Source organism: Conger conger, chromosome 14, assembly GCF_963514075.1.
Source record: "Conger conger chromosome 14, fConCon1.1, whole genome shotgun sequence".
Classification (NCBI taxonomy): Eukaryota; Metazoa; Chordata; class Actinopteri; order Anguilliformes; family Congridae; genus Conger; species Conger conger.
In genome coordinates this window covers 41,454,274-41,464,273 of record NC_083773.1, presented here as the reverse complement: position 1 = coordinate 41,464,273, position 10,000 = coordinate 41,454,274, and the positions used below count along the sequence as shown (strand labels likewise).

At 49.2% G+C, this 10,000-nt stretch overlaps 1 protein-coding gene across 4 annotated transcripts in view; it reads right to left on the bottom strand.

The window, feature by feature from the left end:
• Nucleotides 1–10,000, bottom strand: part of LOC133110077 (zinc finger protein 385A-like) — a 108,267-nt gene that overhangs the window by 78,816 nt on the left and 19,451 nt on the right. The window contains exon 2 of one of the 4 annotated variants that reach the window (XM_061219951.1): nt 9,413–9,783. The exons of 2 other annotated variants lie outside the window; for them this stretch is intronic. In XM_061219951.1, coding sequence (XP_061075935.1) covers nt 9,413–9,422 — 10 coding nt within the window. In that variant the 5' untranslated portion in view covers nt 9,423–9,783. Of the gene's footprint in view, nt 1–9,412 lie in introns of all 4 variants that reach the window. One more of the 4 variants, XM_061219950.1, reaches the window with a different exon arrangement.

Genomic DNA, 10,000 nt, shown 5'->3' with positions numbered 1-10,000 from the left:
GGTAAACAGGTCATAAACTGGCAGGGTGCAGCTCAGCCCGCGGTGAAAAGGCTGGGATCCGGTGTCCGTCACAAAACACAATGGAGCCCCATTCCCTTTCATCCCTGTCCTCCGAGTCCCTTCCACACGGCAGGGAGTGCCAAACACCTGCCGGGGTGTGTGTGTTTTTGTGTGTGTGTGGAGGGGGTGAGGTACAGGTTGTGGGAATAATGCCTCACCCCCTCCCACACACGAAATCTGATCCTCACCGTTACCTGGACGAGGCTGGGGCAGGCAGGTGTACACGCGGAGGGTAAAAAGAGCGGGGTTTTGGTGTCAGGGCGTGTCTTCCTCCGCCCTCAGTTGGGCGAAAACTGCAGCCTGCCCTCCCCGGAGGACCGGACAAACGGGCACACCGTCCGCATTCAGAGATTCTGTCATTCTCCGCGTTACTGTCCTGTTACTCTGTTCATATAATACTTTTATGCCTTCATGCCTGAATTTCTTATCTGGAATTCGAAGGCGAGCTTGCGCTTTCCTCAAAAACAGGCCGTAGCCTCATCCCGCTCCGCAGTCCCTCTGTCGTTTTCGCATGAGCTCACTCCATAAAAAGCACTCAGCATTGCGCTGCCCTACAACGGTGTCTTGACATTTCATTCCAAATTTAACCGAACTGACTCACCAAACGGATTATTTTTAATTATATGATAAAATACTCATAACGTTTTCTGTGAGCAGCTGCGGCTGCAGAGGAGGAGAGTGGGGGTGTGGGGAGTTAGGAATGGCCAGCAGATGAAGCGCTTCACTGTCGAGGCACACAAATGCCAAACACTGCCGAACCAACACCGCCAAACTAACACAACCCAAACCAATACCACCAAGCCAACACAACCCAAACCAACACTGCCAAACCAACAGGGCCAAACCAACACCAAGGAGTACAGCCTGTAGCATAGTGGTTAAGGTAAATGACTGGGACACGCAAGGTCGGTGGTTCTAATCCCGGTGTTGCCACAATAAGATCCGCACAGCCGTTGGGCCCTTGAGCAAGGCCCTTAACTCTGCATTGCTCCAGGGGAGGATTGTCTCCTGCTTAGTCTAATCAATTGTACGTCGCTCTGGATAAGAGCGTCTGCCAAGTGCCAATAATGTAATGTAATGTAATGTAAAGTCAACACCGCCAAACCAACAGTGCCAAGCCAACACAACCAAACTAACACAACCCAAACCAACACCATCAAACCAACACCACCAAGCCAACACCGCCAAACCAACTCCTCCAAAACCCAAGCCCATTGCTCCAGGAGAGGATTGTCTCCTGCTTATCAAGTGTTCGTCACTCTGTATAAGAGTGTCTGCCAAATTCCATTAATGTAATATAATGTGTGATCTGCAGGAACCGTGTGTGATCTGCTGGAGGGTTCTGTGATCTGCTGGAGGGTTCTGTGATCTGCTGGAGGGTTGTGTGATCTGCTGGAGGGTTGTGTGATGTGATTGTAACCTCTGATCTGGGGTTTAAGTGCTGTGACTGCAGTCAGATCATTTGTGCCCAGTGGTGTTGAGTTATGTCAGTTACATCTTTAAAAGCTCTTGTTTTTTGATCCAGGGTTAAGCAGTCTTGGTCCTGCGGTACTAGCGATGTTGGTTTTCAGTGCACGGTTTGATCGATCAGTACAAGTACAAGTCTGAACACAAATATTCAAACACCAAGGGTGTACTGCTTCACACCTCAATCACATGCAACCTGCTTCTTTAACCCTTGAGTTCAATTTGGGTGAAATTGACCCATTTTAAACTTTAAAAGAGGAATGACCCTTTTGAGACATGTACAGTATTTCATAACCAGCAGTGACTAAACCAGTGTTTGCAGTTTGTTTTTATCTGTAATTGTTTTGCAGTATGTCTTTTCACCTCTGTGGCTTCTTTGAATATCAGATAAAGCTGAAAAATAATTGAGAATGTCAGTTCAAAGCAATTCATATCAATCATCTACACCATGAAAACTTTGTTTCATTTTCATTTTTCACTGATAAACATAATTTATGCTTCTAATGCCTCCATTGTAGTTGTTTTATATAAATCTTTTGTAATCTGCATCACAAAAAATTAATGACACTTTCATTGTAAAATTTTTATCTACCACAGGTAAATGGCAACCGTTATAACCCTATAGTAGTTTATATTGTTTGGAATTAAGATAAGGATAATACATACAGAGTGTATTTGCATACATTTTATTTCTGTATTGCTTTAAAATGCCAATAAGCTGCTAATCAACAGAACAGAAGTGTCAAGCATCTGAGGCAGTCCAGGGGCCTGTTCCACAAAGCAGGATTACTGAGTTAGCCGGATAACTGCACAAAGATTCGGTTCTGGCTTTTACTCAGTACAGTTATCCAGCTAACTCAATAATCTGCTTTGTGGACCAGACCTCAGGCCCAAGGTGACCGAATCTGTGGACTCAGCTCTGTTCTCAGAAATGGATAACAATGCTTCTCATATCTGCTTGCAAAGAGGTGTCAGGTTTTTCGGGTTTCAGGCAATGTATGCTAGGAATGCTACCTCTATTGTTTGGATAAAGCATTGTTTTGTGATCTGAGTCTAGGGAAAAGATCCCTTCCCCTCTGCATCATGATACATAGCCCCAAACTATCTTCCTCACCTGCCCAGTAGCATTACTCTTTTTTCTGGTTGCAGAAACTTGTCCCAAAAACAATTACCTTCTTTTTTTCCTTTTTTTCCTTTGAAACAAGCTAGCCTGTAAATCACACTGCACACCCCCATACACGTCCTCTTTCACCTCGGATTTCAACGAACCACTTCCGTGCCCATTTTTGTGCTCAGAAAACACTGTGTAGAAATCGACCCTGCGTCACAACGGACACTGATCTCCCCTACTCTTATATTTGTTGTCAGACACACTATGATCATACGCTTCATAATGAGCAAGTCTTAGGACTATTCCAAGGTCTCTGACTGACAGGGGCCCTCAATGTGACTTCATTTTGTGGGGCCCAAAATCCCCGTTGGTGCCTCTCAGTATGTATATGGATGTTTGGCAACTGCAGTCTGTCTTTGTTGTTTGCCGCCAAATGTGATGTTTTGTCTCATCAGCTTATATCATCAGTTTATTGTGTAGTCTTTATTTCATCTGCTCATGTGAGCATTTTTTAATTGAACTTGGACACCAGCAATTAAACGTTCTCTTGATTTTAAAGGGCCGATAGATATTCAATAATGTTTTATTATCTCATTAGGAGCGAAATAAAAATGAAGAACGTCTACGTTTTCAAAATGGTTGGCCTAGATTTGGTCAACAGGGTCCTTCATTTAAGTTATGAAATTCCAATTGAAGAAATAATATGCTGTCTTTTACCAGTAAAATAATATACTGTAGTTAGAGCTGAGATGTGCGTTTCAGTGAGCGCATTTTTGTGATCGCCAATCTCACCAAATGTCACAGTTAGAGGATAAACACTGACTGAATTCTGGCCAACGGCCATTTTGGCTCTAAATACACATGGTTGCTCTCCGTGACACTCAAAACGGAGTGTCTCTGCACAGCAACAGGAAGAAGGTCCATTGGCTGAATGCTGAAATGTTGTGCAGAGCGTACTGGACAGCAGACTGAACATTATCACGTTTCATACCTCACGACATCGACACCGATTAAAGGTCGAGTTGTTTATCAGAGATGAATCAGTTCTGGCCTGTGGACTGAGCCGTGTGTGTGTCAGTGTGTGCATATGTTTGTGTGTATGTGTGTGTGTGCGTGACGTGCGCGTTTGCGTGTGTGAGTGTGTGTACTGTACGCCTGTGTGTGTTTGTGTACATGTGTGACGTGAGTGACGGTGTGCCCGTGTATTTGTACAGAACTGCAGTGACATCACTGCGCCAGCCCCCCTCAGTGCGGCCCCTGCGGAGGGAACTCTGGGCTCCCTGGTGTCACGGGCCCCGCCGACGCAGCCATAAATCAGGGTGCACACCGGCCCCCAGCAGGGCAGCGGAGACCGCACGTCCACGCTCGCCAGACCAGGGCGAACAGACCGTTCATTACCCTCCATTATCCCCCCGATCGACAGGCTGCTAGACTCCGCTAACTGCTAACCGCTAACAGAGGGCAGGAGAGAGCTCCGGGTCTCCTGGGTGAACAGGGAGACGTCTCCCTCGACCGTGGAAGCAGTGCTCCTCCCTGGGTTAGGGCACTGAACGCTCTCCGGGATAACCACAGCATTAGCCCTTTTTTCGTATTTGTTTTGGTAGCACTTTATTTGAGGGGTCCTACAGAAGAGCTATATCCTGACCCTGTCTCATTACCCGCGGTGAAGTCCAGCGATGGCTGGAGGATATCTCTGCCGACGCGCGCTTCAGCCATGAGGACACAGCAGGGGGGGCACTGACCAGCCACCGACTGGACGTTAAACCACGCTCACTTTAAAAAGAGGCAGAAATAACGCTTGTGGAAGATGCTTTTGCGGAGTTCTCCGCAGAAAGCACAGTGCTTTTTACGGTCTGCGTTGAGGCGTTGAGTTTGAAAACCGTCCGTAGCAGAAAACACTTTACTCTAAATAAATAAAGCTCCACGGTGCCGTATTCTGAATCCGCATAAAAAATGGAGCAGCAGCGAGGCGCACCCATTGGCTGGCCGAGCCCGGAGGGATTGATGGCGGGGGGGGGGGGGTTGATGACGGGGATGTGGTTGTGGTGGGGTGCTTTCAGGCAGTTCTGGAAAGGGAAGGGAAGCCTGCCGGAAGGGTAAACACCGGGGAAAAACTGCCGTGACGATACAGGAGAAACACCGACCAGGGGTCTGCTGGACGACTCTGCATGAAGGTCTTTATGGGTGAAATTGACCTCATACCTCTCTTTTATTTACCTAGGACCCATCTCTTATTATAGCAGAATATTAGAGAGAAAGATGAAGAGAGAGGGAAAGAGAGAGATAAAGAGACCTCGTCAAATTCTTTGCAAGGCTTTTAAAACGTTTCCCTTTAATGTCTACTTTTATCTACTTTTCTTTTTTAGTCTATCGCATAACATAAAATTTATGTTAATATACTTTTATTTTATTTCTGAATCAGTGGATAAGTTGATGAACACTTATCATAATCAACATATAAAAATGTATTTATGTACATCATATGTGCAACAATGGTATGGCCATAACAATTGGCAAAGCCAGGGGATGTAAAATCCACCAATGAGAGCCTTAACAGATATCATTTCAAGGCCACTGGAACAGAAGCATAACAGATACCAGACCATGGGACCCATCCACACACTGGAAGAGAGCCTTAACAGATACCAGACCATAGGGCCCATCCACACACTGGAACAGTGCCTTAACAGATACCAGACCATGGGGCCCATCCACACACTGGAACAGAGCTTTAACACGTACCAGACCATGGGGCCATTCACACACTGGAACAGAGCCTTAACAGATACCAGACCATGGGGCCCATCCACACACTGGAACAGAGCTTTAACACGTACCAGACCATGGGGCCCATCCACACACTGGAACAGAGCCTTAACAGATACCAGACCATGGGGCTCATCCACACACTGGAACAGAGCCTTAAGCGATACCAGACCATGGGGCCCATCCACACACTGGAACAGAGCTTTAACATGTACCAGACCATGGGGCCCATCCACGCACTGGAAGAGAGCCTTAACAGATACCAGACCATGGGGCCCATCCACACACTGGAACAGAGCCTTAACAGATACCAGACCATGGGGCCCATCCGCACACTGGAACAGAGCCTTAACAGATACCAGACCATGGGGCCCATCCACACACTGGAACAGAGCCTTAAGCGATACCAGAACATGGAAGCCATCCACACACTGGAACAGAGTCTTCACTGAGAGGCCCTGCATGAATAGCTGCTATTTCTGGGCAAAGGTTCCTCAGTAGATATTAAAACTGGTGCAATTAAGAGCTATTAACAACTGAGGGTGCTGAGTTTGTTCAACTGAAGCTCAATGATATTGAACCCAAAGCAGCTCTCCTATGGCACGCACAAAGTGCAATGTAGATTCAGATGCACTCGTACTTGGTGTGTCCTTTAAAGGTACAATAGGTAACATTTTTGTGTTAAAACATTGTTACCAGACCATTGTAAATCCCTTCCTATCATTGAAAAAGGCTCACTGACATGTTGACTCACTCTCTGCCTGTGTTTATAGCTCATTGGTTCAAAATTGGTTCTAATTGCATAGCTGCGATTAGCTCCACTACTGTGAAGTTGGAAGTATTTGGACATTGACAGGGTTGTACCACTCAGCCAACACCACTCAGTTCATATGTCTGTGACAACAATGACAGTCCACATGTTAATTTGAGCGTATTTACATCCGTACGGAGTGAATCATGTTGGAATTACAGCCCTGTAAAATCATCACTGTCCAAATACTTACGCACCCCACTGTATATTTTACTCTCTGCGCACTTTATTTGCATTCAAGGCGGACGTGTGGGGCGGCTGTTCGGCTGTCCAGTCCGGTGGCTGTCCGTTAGGGTCCTCGTGCGTGTGCCGCGGGTCTGGGCCACCAGGAATGTTCTGGAAACACTTGTTTACTTATTCCCCCAGGCACTGCTTTGTCACAGCTTGGGCAATGGCCATGGGAGAGCGGTGTGGTTCCTGTTTGGTGCAATGTGGAGGGAGGATGAAGGAAGAGGAGGAGGAGGAGGATAAAAGCAGCCGGGGCGGTGGACCACCATCTATCCGCTATCGTGGTGAGCGTGACTGACACTGCAGTCGATGGGCATTTTCTAGTGCGGACGTAACCGAGATGTACGGACGTCCCCCCACGGATGCAGACACCCGACCCCAAACACCTGGGAGCCGTGAACGCGGAAACGCTGCACCGAACGGCTCAAGGTTGTTTGAAGGTCATCAAGATTTTTATCCTGCTGCCCCAACATCCACCCCCCCCCCCCCCCCCCCCCCCGCGATCCCCATCGCATCACAACGCAGACATACGTATTACAGTTTTCCGCTAAAATACGCAGTTGGTACAGACAGCAAGGTGTTCTACCTCCCCGACATGGGGAAAACATCAATACAATCTGTCATACCATGGAATGACAAAAACCGAACGGGACAAAATGACCGTGCAATTTATTCAGAGTACATATAAGGGCATTTAATAGCAAAATGTTGTTCTCAAACCGACACAGAAAAAGCCTCCAGCTGACAGAGTGCCGTTATTCGCTGTTTCTGTGAAGTGGCCTCCATCTGTGCGGGTGATGAATTCACGCTCCATTAATAAGCGTCTCTAACACACACACACACACACACTCACACACACACTCACACACGCACACACACACACACACACACCCACACACACACACACACTCACTCGTGCTGTGACACGCTCCTATCTCCCCCTCACTTTCCACTTTTCTCCATGAATTTGCGCATGCACCGGCTCATAGTAAACTCAGAAATTGGTATTCTGTGGGATCGTCTCACGGCGACCGTGATAATGGCCCTTAGTTTCTGCCCCTTATACAAATTTAAACAGCAACGTGTTTAAAAGGGATTCCAGGGGAAAAGGACAACGTTCACAGACCGCGTGCGACTCTTTAGCGTGAAAAAAGCCTTTGCGTAAGCTCGCGGCCCCGCGAAGACAGCTGCAGGTCTCAGATGGTTAATAACGCTCAATTAACTCCTCCCGTCTACGAGAGCAAACGCTATGATCTGTGGCTAACGGGCTCTCAGGTTGAGTGCCTGTCAGAGCGCTATGCTAATCCGGTGTGCAGTCGGTTTGGGGTGAGCGGCTGTCGGACTGCTATGCTACGCTATGCTTAGCGCTACTCTAATCCTGAGTGCAGTCAGTTCGGGGTGAGTGGCAGTCAGAACACTATGCTACGCTAAACGCTACGCTAATCCTGAGAGCAGTCAGTTTGGGGTGAGTGGCAGTCAGAACGCGATGCTACGCTAAGAGCTACGCTAATGCGTTCTGGAGCTTGCGAGCACACAGGGGCTCTGCCTCCCTAACGCAGCAGAGCCATCCGCGTGCGTTACGAACCTTCAGAGTGAGGATGAGGAGGAGAGAGCACGAGGAGGGAGGGTGGGTACGCCACAGGCACAGGGAGAGCACACTGTTTACAGCCAGATTAGGAGGGTGGAGGAGAACACACAGAGAGGACACAGAAGAACTGCAGAGATCAAAGAATGCTGCACTCAGAGAGAGGGAGAGAGAGATAGAGAGAGAGTCTGAGAGAGAGAGAGAGGGAGCGAGAGAGAGAGAGGGAGAGAGAGAGAGAGAGTCTGAGAGAGAGAGAGAGAGAGGGAGAGAGAGAGGGAGCGAGAGAGAGGGAGAGAGAGCACATAGCAGCACTCCCAAATGTCACGCTTGACTGGACGCAGAGCCAATTATACAGCCATTACAAGCTTCACTAACCAACATGAAGGGTACGCACAGCCCCAATACAGAGGGGCTAGAGAGGGCTCCACACAGCCCCAATACAGAGGGGCTAGAGAGGGCTACACAGAGCCCCAATGCAGGGGGGCTGGAGAGGGCTCCATACAGCCCCAATGCAGGGTACATCCCATGTTTCTGCTGAAACGGCAGCATAGCAGAATTGAATTAGTCCAGACATGCATTAAATAACCTGGCTCTCCACATTTGTGCATGTGCTCACACACTCACCCTGCAGGTACTCACTCATTAACAGACTCACTCACTCATTCACTAAATCACTCACTCATTCACTCACACTCACTAACTCACTCACTCACTCACTCACTCATTCACTAAATCACTCACTCATTCACTCACACTCACTAACTCACTCACTCACTCACACACTCACTAACTCACTCACTCACTCACTAACTCACTCACTCACTCTCTCACTCAGTCACATTCAAGTCAGCGATAAGAACTTACTCACATTAGAGACTGTGCTAACTCACTCATTCACTCACTCACTCAATCACACACACTTTGCTCCTGGATGTTCATTCACCCTTCCACACAACGAAACTGCTGACAGCGGAGAGATACGTTCTGCCTCTAAAGGGAGTCGGGCGGCCCGTTGACATTCAAAGTGTGAGAAAGGACGCAGAGGCACTGAAAACGGAACAGTCCGGACTGACGTCGCTGTCCTCTGGTCCGCTACGAGCAAGCAGAATGTCACGAACGTAATCCGAGTCATCTTCAGCAAGTCTAAAGCGCAAACGCCCTCGAGTGATGCTGTACTTCCCAACGCAGTGGCCAGAGCGTGTCGACATTATCCTCGAAAGCCGTGCCTGTAAACGACGCGAAGCGCGCACCGACCTTCCTTCGATCGTCCCGGGTGAGCGGCCCCTCCGGGGGAAAGGTCAAAGGGCGCAGTCGACGAGCCTAACCAAGCGCACGTGAGCTCAGGCGCGGGAGTCAGAAGTTGCTCGGAGAGCGGGGAACTTACCCAGAATCATCGGGAGACCGGCGTCGCCTTGTCCTCGCGTCCCGTCGTTCCCTCAGCGCCCCGGCGTTCCCGCTCCGCGTCTCTTTCCCAGGAATAACGGCTCCCCGGCGTCTGCAGCGCTCCGTATCCGTAACATCAACCGGCCCCGGGATGAAGTGGCTCCGGGGGCTAAGCGACGGTTGGGTTCGGTGTCCTCCCCCTCTTCCCCGCCGGCTCGGCGGAGGATGGACCGTTAGCCCGTTAGCGCCGCCGCGCCGTCCGCGGGAATGCCGGGGGGGTTGGGGTCGGGGTCGGGGTTCGGCGGGTGGGTGGGTGGGCGGCTGAGCGGAGCAAGGTCGCGGGCGACAGAAGCAGGACTCAGGGACACCAGGCTGCCGGGATTCGCGGCGGAAAAGACACGCACGTTTCAAAAATCCCGCAATGGCATTAAAAATCCGGCACGCGAAAAAAATCTTTTCAGCGGGACCGTTTCAGCGAGACCGAGCATAGCAGAAATGTCTGAGAAGCATTGTCAAGCCACTGCCTGTCTGCCTGCCTTTCTCTCTCTCTCTCTCTCTCTCTCTCTCACTGCTTCTTGTTTTTTGGGGT